The sequence below is a fragment of the Hirundo rustica genome, chromosome 6 (assembly GCF_015227805.2).
Source record: "Hirundo rustica isolate bHirRus1 chromosome 6, bHirRus1.pri.v3, whole genome shotgun sequence".
In the NCBI taxonomy this organism is placed as follows: Eukaryota; Metazoa; Chordata; class Aves; order Passeriformes; family Hirundinidae; genus Hirundo; species Hirundo rustica.
Window position 1 is genome coordinate 28,987,114 of NC_053455.1, and position 20,774 is coordinate 29,007,887.

General features: G+C 48.3%; 4 protein-coding genes across 7 annotated transcripts; 1 reads left to right on the forward strand and 3 right to left on the reverse strand.

Annotated features, from left to right (window-relative positions):
• Positions 1-85: 85 nt before the first annotated feature.
• On the reverse strand, positions 86-7,713 carry LOC120754675 (acyl-coenzyme A thioesterase 5-like). The gene is made up of 3 exons (XM_040068534.2): positions 7,176-7,713; positions 4,140-4,342; positions 86-3,295 (listed from the first exon to the last, which is right to left on the reverse strand). Exons 1-3 carry the CDS (start codon positions 7,711-7,713, stop codon positions 2,720-2,722), a joined length of 1,317 nt encoding a protein of 438 aa, XP_039924468.1. The 3' UTR covers positions 86-2,719.
• Positions 4,205-14,089, reverse strand: LOC120754674 (acyl-coenzyme A thioesterase 1-like). 4 transcript variants are annotated; one of them, XM_058420882.1, is made up of 3 exons: positions 13,344-13,938; positions 11,402-11,604; positions 4,205-4,342 (listed from the first exon to the last, which is right to left on the reverse strand). In XM_058420882.1, exons 1-3 carry the CDS (start codon positions 13,801-13,803, stop codon positions 4,319-4,321), a joined length of 687 nt encoding a protein of 228 aa, XP_058276865.1. In that variant the 5' UTR covers positions 13,804-13,938; the 3' UTR covers positions 4,205-4,318. The 4 variants fall into 4 exon arrangements, with proteins under 4 accessions (XP_058276865.1, XP_039924467.1, XP_039924465.1 ...); XM_040068533.1 differs by lacking the exons at positions 4,205-4,342; positions 13,344-13,938 and adding exons at positions 7,905-9,658; positions 13,945-14,089; XM_040068531.2 differs by lacking the exon at positions 4,205-4,342 and adding an exon at positions 7,905-9,658 and having other exon boundaries at positions 13,344-13,949.
• Positions 13,802-16,082, forward strand: LOC120753914 (uncharacterized). Its single transcript, XM_040066764.2, has 3 exons — positions 13,802-13,936; positions 14,073-14,591; positions 15,039-16,082. Exons 1-3 carry the CDS (start codon positions 13,802-13,804, stop codon positions 15,057-15,059), a joined length of 675 nt encoding a protein of 224 aa, XP_039922698.1. The 3' UTR covers positions 15,060-16,082.
• A 47-nt stretch (positions 16,083-16,129) lies between these two features.
• Positions 16,130-20,774, reverse strand: LOC120753915 (acyl-coenzyme A thioesterase 5-like). Its single transcript, XM_040066766.1, has 3 exons — positions 20,165-20,774; positions 17,386-17,588; positions 16,130-16,711 (listed from the first exon to the last, which is right to left on the reverse strand). The coding sequence occupies exons 1-3, from the start codon at positions 20,772-20,774 to the stop codon at positions 16,130-16,132; spliced, it is 1,395 nt and encodes a 464-aa protein (XP_039922700.1).

Consider the following 20,774-nt stretch of genomic DNA (forward strand, 5'->3'; position numbering starts at 1 on the left):
TGGCCTGTTTCATCTATAGAAGAGGAGAGCTCATCGGTAGATACAAGTGTCTCAGAGGTGGGTGCCAAGAGGATCGTGCCAGACTCTTTTCAGGAGCGCCCGGTGACGGGACAAGGAGAAACGACTTCAAGCTGAAACACGAGAAGTTCCACCTCAACATGAAGAAGCAGCTCTTTACATTGAGGGTGGCAGAGCACTGGAATAGGCTTCTCAGGGAGGCTGTGGAATCGCCCTCTGGAGACAGTCCAAATCCACCTGGACACATTCCCGTTTGACTTGCTCTAGGTGACCCTGCCTTAGCAGAAGAATTGGACTAGGTGATCTCCAGAGGTGTCTTCCAACCCTAACAATTCTGTGAATGTAAACCAATATAAATAACGTGTCTGTAATAGTAATTAAGGCCATAATCAGGCACTCAGTTTAATGTACACTTCAGGAAACAGCTACACATTTTGTGGAGTGCCTGCAATAAATCTTGGGTCCCCAGGTAGCATTGTAAATATACAAAATGTTAGTGCAAAAGTTGTCTGGTTTTCAACGGGTCCTTCTATTATTTTGTCTAGGAAACCCTGACTCATTCCCAAAAAAAAGGTTCTTCACAGTACAGTTATATTGTTTTTATTTATCCTCCTTTTGAAACAAAGCATCATTCACTTTTCCAAACAAATACCTAACATGAAATTCTTACACACGGTTGTTTCTTTAATAAAGGAAGTATTTTACTTCTCTTTCAAATTGCATATATCACAAAATCTAACACTGAATTATTTTAAAAGCTTGTGCTTTAGAAATCAAGTCTGACCACTCTTAATCTACCTGGTTTTTTGGTAGGGTTTTTTTTATTTGTTTGTTTGTTGTTTACAACTTAACATTTACTTCCTGAACCTCCAGATTGCAATCTTGCATAGCAGTGCATATGCTGAGGTAGGACTGCAGTGTGGAGACACAGGTATTGGCACTGGGATAGTGACAGAGCAGGGATGGGGAGGTGCTGCTCTTGCACAATTAGTAACAGCTCCAACTACTGAAGTTCCCGTGTCTACAGGATGAGGCAGGAACCTTCACACAACAGACAACCCTTTCTCCTACAGTCACTACTTGAAATGAGTACGGGGGAAAAAGGCAGGGTGACAGCTACAGGTGACACCAAGGAGCACATCACAGCAGGCTCTGGTCCTGGTCTTCTGGGGCTGCTCGTGTTAGCAGAGGTTCAGGCACCAGGTGTGACTTGGCCAAAGCTTATTCAGCTGGTGAGGGAGTTTAGAGACCAGGCATGAAGAAATCTTGCCTGGAGTTAGTAGGATGGAGCTTCTCTTGTAAAGAATGGATGGATAAATTGTTTAGTTGGCGTTGATTGTGTGTGAAGACCATCTGACTTTAATCAAATTATAAGGAATAATAAGAGTTGCAGAAAGCTATTGAGACTGAGCAGCAGCATAATGACAGTTAACTGGAGAGAGATGCCTGAGAGCAAAGCAAAACTGAGTAATGAAAGATTTGTATCTTCCTGGGCAGCTTTCAAACTGGTCTGACAAAATTACTTTGGAAGGAGAAATTCTGTTGATGGAGGCCCTCCTTAAACAGGCCTTCAGCACTGACACCATTTCAGCAAGACCTTCTTGAGAGATCAATCTACCTGAATCGGGGGGGGGGGGGAAGGCACTAGCCAAAAATGAACTTGGACGGAAAAAAATGAAATAAAAATATCTCAGGCAGTCATGGAAAAGCTATCCTAGATTTGGCTTTGGGTGCTTTTTTTTGGAGGGCATTGTTAGTTTAATATGATTCTGAGTTAATCACCACCATAAGGTGACAGCTTTTTACAGACAGTTTAAATCTATAGGCTAGGCTTTCTGTCTCCCATCTCTGCTTCCTCCCTAAGAACAGCTGTCAGCATCTGTTGACATCATTACTAAAGAGTTCCACAAGTAATTAATCCCTCACTTAATGGCTGTATTCAGACATGCTCTAACCTATCCAACAGAATCTTAATACCCTGAGTGTCAAACACCAATCCAAGTCATTACAGGAACAGACAGGTACATGCCCAATACAAGACAGTGCTAAGTACCGCCATTCTCCTTGGATGACAAGGAAAAGCAGTCTTCATTTTCCCATTCAGCTCATAGTTCTTTTTGGAAAGAAACAGACCACAATTCTAAGTATACAAGCCTCTTTTCAATTATGTATCTCCAGCTTCATGTAAATGGAAAACATTTCCGAAGTGTATATGGCTGTAAATACAAGAATTCTGGAATAAGGTAGCTTAGGACTCAAAGCCAGAGTCATTCATGATTTGGATGTCTACGTTTATCATCCGTCATTGCCAAGGTGTGATCCCGTCTGTCACTGCTGAGGGTGCAGGCTGCCTGTTAACTTTCTCTGAGGTGTAAATACTGCAAGCAAAGAAGTACCTACTACTCTCTTCAGGTACTTGTTTCTTCATATCATGACCACTTTGAGCTGTCAAATTTGTACCATTAGTGCAGCCTGCTTGTTGTTTCGCATCTCCTCTGTTTACCAAGTTAAATTAATTTAGGCTGCTCCAAATAAATCCCTTTCTTCTTAGATTTATACTTGTAACTAAGTAGTCATTTGGTTATTTTCATATTTCAAGGCTTGTCTCAGTCAATCCCTTCATCACCAGTCATCACCAGTCATTTTGATGGCTCAAGTTCAGTCCTTGCAGATCTGCAACAGCTTGCATGTGCTGAAGTGTTCATCCCAAATGCAAGTGCAGAAACTCCTGAATCTTTCCCCAGGAGTGTTCCTGTGCATGGGCATGTGCTTTGCTCTCTCCACCCCCCAGAACAGGCACCCCCAAAACACGATCCATAGCTACCTGACAAAATGGAGTAGAAGGAGGATCAATTCGGTGACCTGCTCCCGGATAACTCAGGAGTTCGAAGTTCTCCTTCCCATGCTGGCGTAGACGTCTGATTGCCAGCTCAGCATATAAGGAGCTCTTCCACATCCGATCATCTTCCCCTACCACTAAGAGAAAGTGACCTTCTGCTTTTTCAATGGGGATCACACTAGGAGAATTAGCAGGATTTGCTGGGTCATCCAGAGCTTCAAAAATGTCAAATACACCAGAGTCAGAGACACTGACTTTCTTCATATCGAAACGCAGCCCGGGCAGAGTCATCTCACCATAATGGAGGTCTGCAACTGTGTTTGAACTACAGCCGGAGATTGAGACAGCAGCCACTACTTCTGGCAAGAAGGTGATCATGGAGAGTGCTAATTCTGCCCCTTTCCCAGTCCCAATCACTCCAACTCCTGGGCCTTTCACCTTCAGTTAAGATAGGCGTGGAGAAGAGAGGAAGAAAGCAATAAAGGAAGCATACATTATAATGGGATTAGCCATTAATTGACTTTGGAGTTGTTTTATTAAAAAAATCAGGTTAGATTAATTATTGATGTAACTTGTTGGAAAGTGACAGTCTGGACCCAGGCTCTTCCTTCTGATTACAGTCTTATTTTTCAGAGACACCAAGAGATATCAACCCCCCAAAAAAATGTAGACAGGCACAAGGCATACCAAGCATACTTGATCCTTACCTGGTCCCTACTGCATATGTTAATGCAATTTTTTTTTTCTCATTTTCCTAAAATGGGTAAGAGGAAATTCAAGCACAGTTTGAATTTCTACGGTTTCATATGTCTCAGTAAAATAAAGCAACCTCACAAATTTCATCTGAAGGATTAGATAAGTAGCATTTGTCTTTTTTGTCTAGCCTGGAAAATAAAACTGAAAGCAACATCCCACATCATCAAATTCATTCTTTCAACTACTATTGAGCCATGTTGTACCATCCTCTCTTAAAACTAATTGATTTCATGTAAGAAAAACCCCAAACAAACCCAACGTTTTTATCACCACTGGTCCTGCTTGGAGGACACTCCAGCATTCACTGTCCTACTGATCTGCAATCTTTTAGCTTCAGCATGAATTTAACAGACACTTTGTGCTGGAAGAAATTCACTCTCCCCAGTCATATGCGTAAGCCACTAACTGGCCTAAGCCTGCCCAGCAGAAACTGATGCTCAAATATAGAAAATTCACCACCATCACCACCACTCAGACATAACTGCTAAATCCTCCCTAGTCCCAGGAGATCTCTCATTGCACTCACCTTTGGGTGACGCTGTAGGAACCTTGCTGCCTCCTCAAAGTACTCAAGTTTTAACTCTTTCATGACCCTAGGAAGATCTTCAAAGTCAAAATACGGCAGAGAAAGAGCGGCAAAACCACGGGTAGCCAGGAGACTAGATCTAAATTCAATCAAGCCTCCTTCATCACCATACATGTCAATCACTCCTGGAAAGGGACCATCCCCTATATTAAAGAGAAGAAATACAGAAGAAAAGTTATCAAAGAGGACACAAAAAACCATCTGGTGAAGAGTGAACAAAATGCAGAATGCTTAAGACATTTGCTATAAATAGTAATTTTTTTCATTTGCACAGCAGAGATTTAAGAGAACCAGTGCTGTATTCCACTTCAGCTATTTCAAACCAAGAACAGGTCCAGGTCCTTACATTCCTGTAAAAATATATAAAGTTACAGGTTTTGCTTTAAAACAAAACAAAACAACCCCCCAAAAATAAACAACTCCCCCCCAGCTGTTCCAAATGTATTTTTCCATGGTCTTAACCTCCTACCCTCCGACCAATCATACACCAAGTCAGCTATTTTCCCACAAAGTCTCATCTTAATTAGCAAAGTGCAAGCTCATGAGTAATGAGGCAAGAACAACGAGCCTTGAAGTAAATTCTACAAAACTTACGTAAACTCTGGAATAAACTGCATTGAGCAAAGCCCAGCAAGATAACCTATTGTTAAAATAAACTGGACTTACCAGCTCTATCTCAACATCAGCACTGTAAGACTTGGCAGGAGAACTGCTCCTGCAGATGTGACAAGAAGGAAGGCAGAACTGAGAGCTGAATGGGTGCAGTTGTGTGTGCATGACTGATGTACAGAAAAATGTGCAGATACATGGGTACAATCTGTCCCACCAAACTCCAGAAATTATCAGAACCACAGTTTTAAACAGCGCTGCTTTTGCAGACAAGGTCACGTTGTAACATGTCTATATGCCAAGCCAGGAGATCTTAGGTTAAAAGACTAAAGATGCTACTTAGTGGAGCCCCAAGCAATCAATTTTTTTTCTTTTCTTTTTTTCCCCCTGGCCACCAGATGTCTGATGTGCCCTGATCCAGCTCACTACAACCATCTCAGCACAAAGAGGACATGCTTGTTGCAGGAGTGTGTTAACTCTGACACTACCTGTATGTGCTAAAGAAAAGGTCTCTGGCATTTCAACACACTTAAGAAAAGGAAGTTTTGTATAAGACGTGTTAAATGGTGGAAACCTCCTAAATTAAAGCATTAAGAAGTCAGAGACTGAAGGATGCTTTTGGGTTCTTACTTGTTCAGTTCTAATCTTTTTCTCACTGAAGTTCAATATTCTACTGGAGAGAAAATATGTTGGGATAAATTTGTTATAATGCTATGATCAGCAGTAACCTTTAGCTAGCAGCAGCCAGCCTAGATGGCAAGAAAATGAGTATTCAATCATCACTCCTATCTGGAAAGCTTTCTAGCAAGAGCATGTAATCAGAACATAGTCATAGATGAATGTGTTTCTCTCTCATGAAGACACCCTTTAACTTGCACAAGCATCCTGGACTGCCTCTCTGAGTGCCTACAATTGCCCAACTATATGGTTCCTGCACACCTCACTAAAAAGCAGGATAAAATGGGCTAGACAACTTTATCAACATTTAAAAACAAACCTCCATACCTGTAACTCTTATGCCTGAATTGAGAAATCACTTTTGTATTAAAATAACATCATAAGCCCACTCATGTCCTCTCACTTTTACTAAGAATGGTTCACATTTAAGATTCTTATCTTAAAAATACTAACTTTTTTTTGTCCCTGGAGAAAAGAAAGGTATGGTTTTAATGCTGTAACTGGATCCTCCATCAAGAGGGATGGCAGTATCATTTAAGCAATGATTCCAGACTGTTACACACTATTACAATGGCAGAGTTTCTAAAGGGGAAAATGCAGTTTCATCTTGCAGATTTTTGGATTCCCACTGAGCTCAGCAGAAATCAAACTCATCCTCTAAGGCAAGACAGATCAAAACAATGTCTCAGAGATGGAAAATCCAGCATGCTGACTAAACATCTGAAATTCAAAGTTCAATCTCTGTTGTTTTTTTCCTCAGTGGACTTTGGATCCGTATCTAAATGGATAAAAAAATCATTGGTTTGGAATGAAAATACTTAAATACTTAATAACTGTAGTGATACAGGAGTTGCTGAACCAAGTAGTTTTAAATTAGAGGTAATGTGGAGGGCAGTTCCAGTTCCCCCAACACTCGGGGAACTACAAGAAGTTTAACTCATAGCTCAAGTGTACAAATACAATCACTGGTGTAAGGTTTCATTTTCCAACACCACTCACAGACCATCAGAATATCACACCTCATAAAGCACAACCGTTTCATAAGCAGAACAGGCAGAACTTGCTCATAAATCCATTTTGGTTTTGTACCACAAAAGTAACTCGACTACTAACTGTAGCAACTGCAGTAACTGAGGTGAGATACACGTATTTTCTAGTCTTATCTGCTACTCTGCTTCCTGGCTTATGTTTCACAGGGAAGAAAAAGACCTTTTTAATTCAGTCCTGCTTAGGGTTAAAATCCTTGAGACATTCAGCACACGCTCACACAATGAAGCGCGTCAGCTTTTCTGGATGTTAGATTCTGGTACTCCAGAGCAAACATCAAACCAACTGAAAATCCACAGGCCGAGCACAGCAACGAAGTAAAGGCTACAACCCCTGCTCTCCTTTAGCTCCGGCCCGTCCCGCAAGAGCCGCCTCCCGGTGCCCGCCCCGCTCAGCGCCGCAGAGAAGGACCAGGCGGGATGGCCACGGACAGGCCGGGCGCCGTCGCGACAAGCACTTGGCTATCTCCTCAAGAGTTCAGGGCCACCTGTCTGCAGCGCGGCGTTCGGCTGCCGGGGAATGCGGATTCCCCGAGTGATAGCTTCTGCAGGGGGTTATTTCCAGAGACTTTCCTTGCTCTGGTCAGAGAAGGCGGTGGGTCCCGCCGGCCTCGGGGCGAAGATCTCGGGCCGGGGCACTCACCCGGCGGCAGGAAAAGGGAGCCCCTTACGACTCCTTCCTTCAGCCGGATCCTCCGCACGCCGGGGGCCGCGAACAACCTCTGTACCTCGGCCTTAGCCACCACGGGCCCGGGCATGGCGCCGGGCGGGCTGTGGCCCTGGTGGACCAACACCTCCACCTTCATCGGGGCGCCGGTGCTGCGGGGAACGAGCCGCTGGTACGGCTTCTCCATGCCGGCGGGGGCGAGGCTCCAAAAGAGCCCCATGGGCTCCACGCCGGTGTAGTCCCCGCCGTGGGAGGCGTCCGTGCCCAGGTGCAGCTCCCCGCGGCTGTCCGCCCGGTAGTGCGCGCACGACTGGAAGAGGCAGCCGCGGTCATCGGCCACCACCGCCCGCAGGGTCACCGGCTGCCCCGGGCTCAGTCCCGCCACCCGCGTCTCTACCCGCTCGTCCGCCGGGCCGGCGGCGGGGGACACGGCCAGGCTGGCAGCCCGCCGGGCCGGCGGGGTACGCAGCAGGGCCCGCGCCGGGGCGGCGGCAGCGGCCAGCACTCTCCACATGGCAGCGGCAGAGGCGGGTGCGCGGTGCGGCCGCGCCGCCCGCAATATCGGTACCGCGGCCGCCGCCCCCTCCAGGCGGCCCCAATGGAGAGCAGAGCCCCTCCCCGCCCCCCAGCCCCGGAAGGCCGCCAGCCCCGGGCCGCTCCCGCCTTCCCCAAACCATCCAACCGACTGGAGCAGCGAGCCGTGGCAGCGGTTAAAGTTTCACTTTAATGCATTACAAGTACAGTGGCTGCAAAACGCACAAACGGGCCTGACGCGCAGGCAACAGCCGAGGCCGGATACAGGCTGCAGGCACTGGCGGGTACAACGTGTTCGGGGACACAGTGCAAAACGCGCCGGCAACGCCCAACGCCTTCTCCTTCAGCCCCACGCTTGGGTGCCACAAGCTAGTGACGATGCCCGGCGGGGCTGGGCGCTCACCCCGCTGCACAGAGAGCAGCGGGCGGGCAGCCGGAGCCCCGCTCCGCCACAGCAGGCCGGGCCCCTCAGGCCCGCACTGCACCCGGCTTCACGGAGCCGCCGTGCCAGCCCCGCGGCCGGGCTGCTCAGCAGCCCTCAGGAGCAGACAGCTGAGAAGGCATTTGGGGAATGTACAGGCAGAGAGCTCCGACAGTGCTGCGGATCTCCACAGCGATACCCAGCCATGCTGAGGAGACACCCGTGAGCAGCTCCAGGATGACAACAGGACCTGCTCTGTTGTTTCTCCACGCTTACAAACTTCCACAGACTGTTTAAAGGTCTCACTTCTACTGCATGTGCTCAGAATGTCACATGGGCTGTTTGTTGCCTATAAACGTGAAGTGCTTGCACAGTAGTGCTGCTTTTGCTAAGTGAAATATTAGATATTTTTAAGGCAGATGCATTGTAGTAGTTTGGGAGAAGGGGAAGGAGCAACAAAGGAGGGAGAAATGCACAGAGAAAACAGAAAGATTACTGGTGGCAGATTACTGCTTCCAGGAAAACTAGAGTACTGGAACCAGAACACAAAGCTGGGCAATGGCATACATTTCCTCTGAGAAGGCCAAGGCATATTTTCATCCCGGTTGTCAGCTTGGATGAGTTACCTACCACTTCAATTCACACTGAAAGCATACACAGCCTTACCATTTGTTTTCCACAGCTCATAACCCTGCACTACATAAAACAGGAGGCCAAGACCCCTAACCAAGATTAGAGAAGGATGTGAAAAGGAAGCTGCTTTCTTGCTTTCACCCACCGTCATCCTCCAAGAACTTTAACAGCTTATTCTCTGATGTTCTTTGTTCTCATTCTGAGCCATTTAACAAAACAAACTTGAAACACCAGCATCTTCATCTGTAAAGTAACCTAATTCATATCAGAGCTTACTGGATGTTCCAGATGGCTTGCCTGTGAGGTGTTTACGAAAGAAAGCTTGGATCTGCTGCCAAGCACCTATTTGTGCCTCACAGTGTGCCTTGGGCTCCCCTCCCCACATCACAGGCTTGCCAAATAGCAGGTGCATTGAGGCTGCACACATCGGGAAAAAGGGAGGTTCGATGTAGTGTCCTGCTCCAGGATAACAGACTATCTCAGGCTTTTCTTTCCCATGAGCTTGCAAACGTTTGCTCCCCTCAACTGCAAAGAATTCACTTTTCCAGTTGTGATCATCCTGGCCAACAATGAACAAGAAGCGACACTCAGCCTTCTCCAAAGGGATAAAGCTTTGCTGGTCAGGCCCTTCTAGTGGGTTGTTCAACACATCAATAATATCAGCAATCCCAGACTTGCTAACCTTGATGCGTTTTAGATTGATACCAAGGGGCGGAATGGTGATGTCCTTGTAGCAGAGCACTGCGCCCACATTTGCCACTGAGCCATTGATGAGGGCAGTGGCTGTGATGCCCTTTAGGAAGGAGGCCATGGAGATGCACAGGTCACCCCCCTTCGAGTGTCCAAGCAAACCAATTCCTGGACCTTTAACCTAGAGGTGAGAGAAGAGAAACCACAAGCAACGAACCATGGCATGTCACTTCTTTAATATGTTGCCACGTTTGCAGCTGTGTCTGTCCCATATTTGGACCCCACCTACAGGCATCTGAGGTCCTGTGTGCAGGGCCCATATCTGAGAGATCCTGGGCACTGTTCTGTGCTTGATTTACGATCCTAAGCCCTACCGAGACTGCAGCATCATCCTAACAAAGCTACAAGGTTCAGTGCTGAAGCAGAGAGTACAGCTGTGCTTGCAAATTTGCAGTACCAGATTCACTTTATTCGTAATGCCGTTGAGAGAAGAAGAGGGAAAGAGCAGGGGAAGCCTCCTCTGCTTTCTTTTACTGCAAAATGCTCAAAGTCAGCAATGACTATGATATTGTCATCACTTACGTTAATGTATTTCTTATATTCGAGTTTTCCCCATTAAGAAGCTGACGTGGGGTAGCAGGGTCCACATGAGCTGCTCTCATGCTTCTCTAGAATGCTTGGTATCTAACTCGCAGAAGTCAACTGAGGTAGCTTACTCATTAAAATTTATCTTAAAAATATAACCTATTAAAACCATTTTTCTAAGAGAATTGTACAGTCCCCTGGAGTCAATCTACACTAGGTTACCTTAATTTTCTTTTACACAAGGCAAATTAACTAGAATAGAAAAGTTAAATGACCTTACTTGTGCTGAAATCCTGTAAGGATACTGGAAGAAGGTTAGCTAATACCACAGCTCTTCAATATCCAAATACTGTCAGGGGTAAATAGGCTCTGAGACAGCATCAAAATTTAATACCTTCTGTATCACCAGTGTAATAGACTTCAAACCCACTGACTTTGAAATACGGGAAGGGGGAAATTGGAAAATATGGCTGAAACTTTGCAACGCATTAAAAACACAGTGAGAGTAGCAGTGGAGATGTTAATGGAAGGGAGTGGTACTGTACTGCTCTCAAGGGAAAAAAAATACAGAGGGAAGAAATTTTCAGATTTTTTTGGGCAGAGAGGTGGTATGAGCAGTTAAGGTTAAGATGACTAAAAAGCAGCCAAGACCTTTAACAACTACTCATCTTTCTGAGGCTGAGGAAGGTATTTATTTTCATTCTCCCGAGAAACCAAGTGTTGGTTTGTGCAATTCTAGCTACTGTCACTCATAGCTACTTACAAGGAGATGCAGATTGAGCAGGGCTCTCTTCCAAGGGTTGCTGAATTAGAAGGATCCTTAAGTGCACAACTAGCTACTAAAACCCACACTTATCAAATACCAACATTTGGAGTGATTTTAACAGCTTATAAAATACACAGCATCAAATGTGTATTGGTGGACTTCCTTGAGTTTCCTTGGTCTCCCTGAGACCTGGATCACAGAAGGTTATCATGTGCTCCATGGCTGAAAAGGACATTTATTTCTGAAGGACATTCTACAGAGCATAAATCTAAAATCCCCATTGCAAGCCCAGTAAGCCTCCAGGTGACTAGCACCCTAGTTATGACACTGGGTTGAATGGAGTAGAAATTACCAGTATGTGACCAATGTGTCACTGTTTCACCTGGCTAGTTCAAAATGAAGAGCTGGAATAATCTGCCAGAGAGCCATTATAATGGGAGTTAAAGATATAAAATTAATAACAGCCAACTTAACAGCTATGCTATTTTAAGTACAGCAGCTTTGCCGGTTCTGCAGTCTGACAGGACCTAACTAATGAGTTCACTGTAGTGAGAGTCAAATGAACAAACCAACCTGGGTGTGTTGTAACATATAGTTTACAGCTTCTTCAAAATATTCCAGGTGGAATTCCTTCATCCCTTTGGGGAGATCTTCATAGCTGTAGAAAGCCAGAGCCAGTACAGCAAAGCCATGGTTGGCCAGCAGGCATGCCCTGTATTCAGGGAGTCCTCCTCCAGTTCCATACAAGTCAATAATTCCTGGAAAGGGGCCACTTCCTGTGAGAGACCACATAACAGGACACATTACCCACAATTTTTAATTTATATTCCAAATTTATAGACCTGGGAATGTGTCTTTAAAAACAAACAAACAAAACCATCAAAACAAACAAACAACGCACAAAAAACCCCACAAAACTCCACAATAAAAAAAAAAAACCAGCAGCAGGATGGTATTGAGGGTCCTAAATTACTGTGACAGTTTTAATGAAATGGCTACATTGCTGCAAGATTAAACAATCTAGCACAAATTAGCAGATCTGCTAATGTTTTAGATAACATCAGGGAACAGGTAGCTGGAAGAGAAAGAATCTTTTGACAGTCACAACTAGTTCTCTGTATCATGTAAATTCACTGCAAGTGTATCAAACTCTGCTTCAAAAATACCCAGAAGGCTTCACCTTAGTGCATTTCTCAGAGGATTGATCAAAAAAAAAAAAATCTCATCTTCTGATGGTTGCAGCTTCTCAATTTTAGTGTAAATACACCTCAGTCATTTACTCTGGGATTAAGAGAAGAAAGTATTTGAAACCAGCCTTGCTTACCTGATAAGGGAAGCATTACATTAGGTTCATCATGGGACAGGGACTGAAGTGCAGAGCGGAGAGGGATTGCTGCAAAGTACTAACAAAGTACAGAAAGGAGGAGGCCAAGAGAGAGACTTCCATTCCTGCTCAGGAGGGAGGGTGAGGCTTCCCTCAGGTGTCTGCAGATTAACATGAAACGTGGCTAACAAACAAGAACTAGAAATTCACGTCCTGCCTCAAGGAGACAGATTAAGTCAGAGCAGTCAGAGCCCAGGCTGGCACAGCATGTATGATTTTAGTACTGTCATGAAAGAGTTATCCAGGACCGACAGGAAAGAAAGGGGAGAGGGGAAGACACATAATGCACAGAAGAGCTCTTTGAGTACATGGGGTTCCAGAGACATGCTTGGTGAAAACCTCTGTATCACAGGGGGAAGGAAAGGTGGGATTGGTGGGGGTGTGGCTACTACAGAACCAAGGGAATGCAAGAGATGAAGTTTCCTACAGAGAATGAGCAGAAATGTGAACAGCTGATGGAAGGACAACGCAGCATTTGTCAGGCAATCTGAAAACCTCACAGGCCCTTTTCACTATTTTCTGACAAAAATACTGCCAGGGCAAGTCTGTCCAATGTTTTCCTTGACCTTCTGCTCACAAACAGGGAAGAACTGGGGACAAATGTGGCAGCAAAAGCCAACTTGGGCTACAGCAATCAGGACATTACTAAATTCAGGATGTGTGGAAAGGTTGGAAAGGGAAGCCACAGGCTTAAACTCTACAGTTCAGAAGTGCAGTCTACCACTTACCCAAAAGAATTACCACCTGAATCCCTGGAAAACAGCCAGGTAGAGGAAAGGTACCTTGAAGACTTTGTTGACTCCACCTCCAATAGCATTTGGGAACAAAAAGTGTACTGTGATCAATGCCTTCATGTCTAATAGAAGTCAGTTAAACAAACACACATGTGCTTCAGCACATGCAGCTGCACCGTGTGAGGAGCACGGCCAGCAGATCGGAGCTGGTTGGGCTGACCAGGCCACTCCTTGAGGAGTGCCCAGTGCCTATGGCGAGAAGCAGCTCGCCCTTGTCCTCTGCCTGGTACGGGGCTCCAGGGGAGCCTGGAGGCGGTCTGCCGCCGGGCCTGGGAGTGCGGGGCCGAAAGCAGAGGCAACACCGTGGGAGAAGGAGCCCGGCACGGCCGGTACTCACCGGGGGGCAGGAAAAGCGTCGCCCGGATCCTTCCCTCTCGCACCGGGACTCTCCGCACCCCGTCCCGCAGGAACGCCCGCTCGTGCTGCGCCTGGGCCAGGAGGCGCCCGGGACGCTCCCCGTGGCCCTCAAACACCTCCAGCTGCAGGAGGAAGGGGCTCTGCACGTCCCGCTTTACCAGGCGCCAGAAAGGCTTCTGGGGCTGCAAAGCCCAGAGCAGCCCCATGGGCTCCAGGCCGGAGAAGCTGCCTCCCGGCAGCGCAGGACAACGGGCCAGGTCCAGCCGCCCGTCGTCGCCCGCCTGGTAGCGGGCGCTGGCCTGGAAGAGCTCCCCGGTCTCGTCCCGCAAGGACGTCCGCAGCGTGACCTGCTGCCGCGGGCCGAGGCCCTGCACGGCGATGGCCAGCGGCTCATCGAAGAGGCTGCGGGCGGCGGGCGACAGGCGGATGGAGGGGGCCATGGAGCAGAGTCCCTGGGCGGGGGCTGTCCCGGGGCTCCACGCGGGGCTGCGGCTCCCTGGGGCTGCGGGCTCGGGCCCGGGCCAAGGCAGCCGCCTCTGCCAGGCTCGGGAGCTGGCCCGGCACAGGGAGCGGGCACTAACCTGCCACATAGCTCCGGGTCGCTCCCGCCCTTGGGGGCGGATTCTGGGGCAGATCCTCGCGGGACCAGGGCCGGGCTCGGGCCCCGAGTGCCGCTGGCACGCCCCGGCGGGGAGGCGTGGGGCGGTAGCTTCCTTGTCCCGCCCGCCCGCTTCCCGCCTGCCTGCCTGCGTGCCTCCCGATTTTCGTGGTTGCGTACTTCCCTGTATGCCTGCGTCCTCCCCTCCTCTTCTGCCGGCCCCCCGCTGCCTTCCCCGGCTGTGGGAGGGTTCATCCAAAGGCTGCCCAGTTCTTGAAACCCGTATGGGCCTCGGCGAGCTCCTCGGTGTCCACCCGAGCTCTCCCGGCCGAGCGGTGGCTGCGGGCCGGAGACGTGAGGAGAGGACGAGCAGATACGTTGACGAGCCACCGAGCAGAATCGCAGTCGGAATTCGTTGGACAGGGAAGGGCCGGTGTGGGACAGACCGCACAGACATGGGACAGCTCTGCACGGCAGGGCCGAGCTGAGCTGTGCCTCTTAGCCAAGGGACTGCAGCGAGGGCCAGCCCCAGTCGAGGAGGGGAGAAGCTACACCAGCGCTAGCTCACCATTGCTTCTTGTCTCCCTGACGGCTCCGCTTCTCCGTTCGTTACCCCAAGGCATGGGCAAGGTGGGTTATGTCTCCACCAGGCTTTGCCTGGCCTAGGCAGCTGCACAGCTCAGGGAGTGTATTGGGAAGAATGGTCAGGGTGGTTAGGGATGCAGGAGCAATAAGGGAGGAGCACCTTCACAGACTATTTAGGTAGGTCAGAAAATACCTGGCTCTTCTAGTAATGGATTGTGGAAGGGTTTAAAAAAGAAGGTCATTCAGTCCATTTTACACAGAGATGGTTCTTCTGATCCAAAAGGAACTGCAGAGGGAGAGCTGTTTCCAGGCTCTTCCTGTGAGATGCGGGCAGGGGTGCCTTGTGCTCTGAGCTCCTTGTGTCTGTCTTAGAGGTGTGAAAGAGGTGGAAGCATCTAAGGGAATCCCAAGCATTGTCCTAATTGGAAATATTAAGTGTTCAGAGATATTGGGCAGAGTTCACCATGGAAATTACCCTTTCTCTCCAAGCAGGTGAGGTGTTTTGTCATCTAGCATTTGGGTATGTTGTCTGCTGTCCAGCACTGAATGTGTGGCAATTAATCCTATTGTTGAGAACAACACTCCATGGCTTACACTACTGGATTTGATCAGGGGCTTGACTATATGCGAGAGCAGATGTTAAGGGAAAGGGTCCTGGAGGCCTCTGCAACATTCTTTCTCCATGCTTGGTGACACAAGAGCTATGGAAGAGCATGAAGGCAAGGGGGCCACGTATCCATCTTCTGTGGTCTCCTGTTCCCACCTGGGCAACCTTTGATTGCAAGGTGCTGCAAGCTTTCCTAAGCCTTCACCCTCGGATGAGAAAGTAGTCAAGTTGTAAGCGCTGCATCTAACCAAAGCACAGCAAATGATTCCATGGCTTTCAAATACCAGTCTCTTTATTACAATTCTCATCCCAGTAACAAAGATTCAAATGTTCCGCATCATGTGGGAGAAGATCAAAATGGGTGAAATTCAAGAGAAAGGTTTTTTGCGTGACATCTTGTGGCCAGAAGTATCCACGAGCCAGAACACTTCCTTCTGAAGGGAAGACAGAAAGAAGGCACAAAAGGCAAACGACCTTTCCCAAGGCTTAAGCAGACACAGCCCAGCATCCTGGCTACAGCAGGATATATACAAACTTCCAGCAGCACAGGGGTCAGAGACATTTCCATTTGCAATGACACATTCACCATAAAAGCCTGCTCCAAACTTGTCATTCGGGAGCTCAGTATGACCTGAGGATAGCATATGCATGTAGAGACCACAGTGGCATGGAAAGCATTGTCAAGTATTAGAGGAATAGAAACCACCGAAGAAACGTAACTGTGCATTTTGCACATGACCTGTTTTATCCAAGACTAAGGTAAAACCCACCATTTCTTTTCTTGACACTTGAGCAAAAAGGTTGAGGGGGGAACAGAAAAGGCAAACCCATTTCTTTTCTGTGTTATGGATGTGCAAAGTCATGGATGATACTGTAGTTGTACAGCTGTGACAAGGTTTGACCTGATAATTGTAGCAGAATTTATCAGATCTGGTTGTTCAAAGTTGTGTGTTGCTTGCACATTATTTGTTGCACATTAGTTAACAATTAAATACTTTTTGAAAAAAGCCTGGACCTGTGACCAAGCATGAACTTGAGCTTTAGAGTAAGCCCTGAGCTCCCCACCCAGGACTGCCCGCTTGTGAAAAACAGGGTGGCTTCCTATGGGGTACAAAGGGAAAAAGGGAGGGTCTATGCAGTGCCCTGTTCCAGGGTAGGAAAGAATCTGAAAATTTCCCTTCCCTTGAGCCTGCATAAGCTTGCAGACTTCGGTAGCATAATACTCACTCTTGACAACATGGTCATCTTGTCCCACAATGAATAGAAACTGTGCCTCAGCTTTCTCTAGTGGGATCAGGCTTTGGTTGCCAGGGGCTTGAAAGGGATCATCAAGGACATCAGAATAATCAAGAAACTTGGAACTGGTGGTCTTGGCTTTGTGTTCATATGAGGTCGCAGCAGGGATGATTTTATCCTTGTAAGAGAAAGGAATACATGTAGCAGCAACAGGGGCATTGAGGGAAGCAACAGCCATGATGTTCTTCAGGAAGGCAGCCATGGCAAGGGACACTTCAGCCCCTTTGGAGAAACCGAGCAGGCCAACCCCTGGACCCTTCACCTGGGAGAGAAGAGGAAATGCTCAGCAATGCTGATCTGAAAAGCACAACAGCTGGTTCATGGAGGGGAAGATTGTCTAATGCTGAGAGTTTGCAAAACTACATGAAGAAAGTGATGGTAATGATTACTTTTCCTTCTGGACCAAGGACAGGCACACCCTCCCACACCCCCTATACTTCCTCCTCACACTGTACTTCAAACCACTCACATGCAGAATGTTCCCTGGTGTTTTGAAATCAGGCAGGAGTGGGGAGACATAATTTCATCCATCTAGGGACAACTTGCAGGTCACAGCTATGAGTTGTTAGACTTAGACCCTGCCAGATGCTTTTTACTTTTCACTCTTGAGATTATAGGACAACATTTGGTGGCAACTCATGAAGGCTTTCTCCTGCACACACTTCTCACCTGGTTATGTCTAATCTGTCTCTTGTGATGTTGCTTTGCGATCTCTACTCTGTCTAATCTGTCTCTTGTGATGTTGCTTTGCGATCTCTCTCCATTCCCCTTCCAGTGCATGTATACTTGCCTCTTCTCTTTCCTAGGACTCAGACACCCAAAATCCTTGGAAAGTGGTGAGTATTTCTGCAACTTCCTCCAAAGATTACTTGGGCAAAGTGAGAGGGCTTTACAGGAGTGGTTCCTGGAACCCAGAGTAAACAGTGGTGTTCCTACCTGTGGGTGCTGCAGCATATAGTTCACTGCCTCTTCAAAATATTCCAGGTGGAGTTCCTTTGGTTTCTGGGGCAGATCTTCAAATTGATAATAAGCTAGGGCCAGAGTGGCAAAGCCATGATTGGCCAGCAGGCTTGCTCTGGCCTCTAAAAGACCTCCTCCAAATCCATGTATATCAATGATCCCTGGAAAGGTGTCTTCTCCTGGAGCAAACAAGACAAAGATCAGAATTGCCTGAAATGACTCCTTTCAATGTTTCTCTGGTTTGGAATGCATCGAACGAGGTACCAGACAGGAACTGCAGAAAAGCATCTTTTGGGGAAAAGACATGATCCATTAGTTGTGCAGTGTCATCCCCTGAAAAAAATTTAGAGTGTGTTGCAGAAGAAAAAAGTGCAGGAGCAGAACTTCTTATGTAAGGTGCAAACCCTTATTTGTTTTAGGAGTCAGCAGAACTGTGCATTGTGTTTAGGGCCAACAGGCAGAGAGACTTTGGTAAAAGAATCTTGTCCCAAATTCTCGTCCTGTAAGTAGCCCTGTAACAACAAGCTTTTCACCTACCACTATAAAAAAATCCTCAAGGTGTCATGGTTTGATAGATGCAATGCAAATAGAAACTGTAAGCTTTTTTGTTTGTATTGTGGCTTTTTAACATTTGGGATCCCTTGAAAAGCTGTAAGTGACCCAAACAAGTACTTTGTTTCTTTGGCAGTCATGTCTAGCAGCAGTCAGTATCAAATTCTGGACACTATCCAGGTGCCTCAGTGGGTGATCAGCAGATCTCTGTTTGGATCTTTCTTGGTCCACGATGCTCTTTTCCTCATCCTGCGAGAATCCTGAATCTGTCCAGCCAGCGCAGGGAAAGAGAATGCTTTGGCTGTTGCATTCCTTCAGCCTGATTGATTTTGGGACTGCAACCTCCAGCAAAAGCTCCACAAGCTGCTGGCCAGAGAAGGTGACCCTGGACCTGTTGGGGAGTGGAGAAGACCTAGCTCACATCTGATCTACTTCTGGCTTCAGGAGAGCCACAGGCCTGAGTGGGGTCATGCCTCCCACCCTTTGAGGATGCCCTCCTACCACAGTCTCACACCCTGCACCACAGGTAAGGCTGCAGATAAGGCTGCAGGTGGAAGGTGGGAATGTGTTGCAGGGTGTCGCAGAGGCGAGGAGAGAGAGCACAGCGTCTGTTCCCTCTCTGCCTTGGACCAAGGAGAGCCCTGTCATCAAAGCGCTGCTGTGCTCTTCCTTCTGTGGCTGTTTGCATTCAGGCAACAGCACATCTACTGGCTCTTCATAGGCTGTGAGCACTCAGAGCAGTGGCTGTGTGGCCAGGGGCCAGGAGTGCAGTTGTCTGTGGCCCAGGGCTCAGCTGAGTTTGGCAGGGCTCTGTGGACTTGCACTGAACAAGCCCAGAAAAGGTGGTACAGCTGAATAAAGTGTGGGGGTGCTCAAGGGAGGTGTGACAGTACTGTAGCAAAAGCCCTTTGAGCTCTCTGCCTCTACATGGCCTTAGGTAATTTGCTGAGAAGTATCCAGCTCCTGAATCTGAACGTGGAGGTGTGTGGTGTAGACAGCAGGTTCAGGAACTGAAAAGCATGATGGGGTATCTCAGTGCAGGACAATTTGAGTGTGATGAAATCATGGTTGTGAAACACATCTCCAAATAGAACTAGGAGAAATACTGACTACAGACCTAGCTTACAGTCTTGCTAAGCTGAAGCTTGTTTGTAGTGGCAGTAGGATGGAGATAAATGCTTTTTATCCTCTGCCTAGGAAATGACTCAAAGTACCTAGGAAACAATTAAAAGTGCCAGAGAACGTGTGGGAAGGGTTTATCATTTTAAAAAACAGGCAAAAGGTGGAGCTCATGGGACTTGGAGAAAATGCACGAGCATTTGACTTATCCTAAGTGCCTCAGCTCAGGGGAAGTGGGACATTTTGGATATTAAGTGTATGTCGGTAGCTTCTTCCCTCTCCTGGTCAGTAGGTGGGGGTAGAGGTGAGGCAGGGGACGGAGTCCTGGTCTTGTGGGCGGGATGCTAAGTCTATGAAATCAGCCTTCCCACACCCTGGACTCTGGCAGGGAAATCTTGGTGTAGCTGCCCAGATGCTATAGACAGGTGGTGTCTTGGGCAACCCTTACATCTAAGAAGGATGCTCTGCTCCTTCTCCGGAGCAATTAAATAATTGTCTTTTCCTGCTGGAAAGATTTATTCCCTGTAAATGTTCTTGAGCCCCTCATTTTCCCTCTTTCACAAACTGATGATGTTCACCCCAATACGGTGGGCCATGGTCACCGAATAGTTACTATAGTTAGTTGCTATTGGGCGAGGAGGGAGGATTCCACAACCCCCAGTGAGTAAGAATGCCAGTGACTGTCACAGAGCCCTTCCCCACCACTCTCTTCTGCAGCTTCTTGCCCAGCAGCTCTCCTGGCACACTCACATTCACTTGCCGTGAATTTCTTAATGGTTGCTTTTTTGTTGTTGTTGTAGTTGGGTTTTGTTTGTTTTGGGTTTTTTTTAAACAAACAAACAAAACCCCTCAAGCCTAGGGTAAGAATGGTTATTCCTCTGACTTCTACAACCACGTCTTGGCACATGCATGGGCAGGTGAATTGGAAAGGATGGTCAGGCTGGTCAATGGCAAGGGAGGGGCAAGGGAAGGATGGGAGAAATGGCGTGGGACTTTAATGGACTCCTTCACAGAGGTCATGGAAGAACTTTCACTAACAAAACACCGGGTTAGAGAAAGCAGGGTGGCTGCAGTTGGTACTCACCGGGGGGCAGGAAAAGCGTCGCCCGGATCCTTCCCTCTCGCACCGGGACTCTCCGCACCCCGTCCCGCAGGAACGCCCGCTCGTGCTGCGCCTGGGCCAGGAGGCGCCCGGGACGCTCCCCGTGGCCCTCAAACACCTCCAGCTGCAGGAGGAAGGGGCTCTGCACGTCCCGCTTTACCAGGCGCCAGAAAGGCTTCTGGGGCTGCAAAGCCCAGAGCAGCCCCATGGGCTCCAGGCCGGAGAAGCTGCCTCCCGGCAGCGCAGGACAACGGGCCAGGTCCAGCCGCCCGTCGTCGCCCGCCTGGTAGCGGGCGCTGGCCTGGAAGAGCTCCCCGGTCTCGTCCCGCAAGGACGTCCGCAGCGTGACCTGCTGCCGCGGGCCGAGGCCCTGCACGGCGATGGCCAGCGGCTCATCGAAGAGGCTGCGGGCGGCGGGCGACAGGCGGATGGAGGGGGCCATGGAGCAGAGTCCCTGGGCGGGGGCTGTCCCGGGGCTCCACGCGGGGCTGCGGCTCCCTGGGGCTGCGGGCTCGGGCCCGGGCCAAGGCAGCCGCCTCTGCCAGGCTCGGGAGCTGGCCCGGCACAGGGAGCGGGCACTAACCTGCCACAT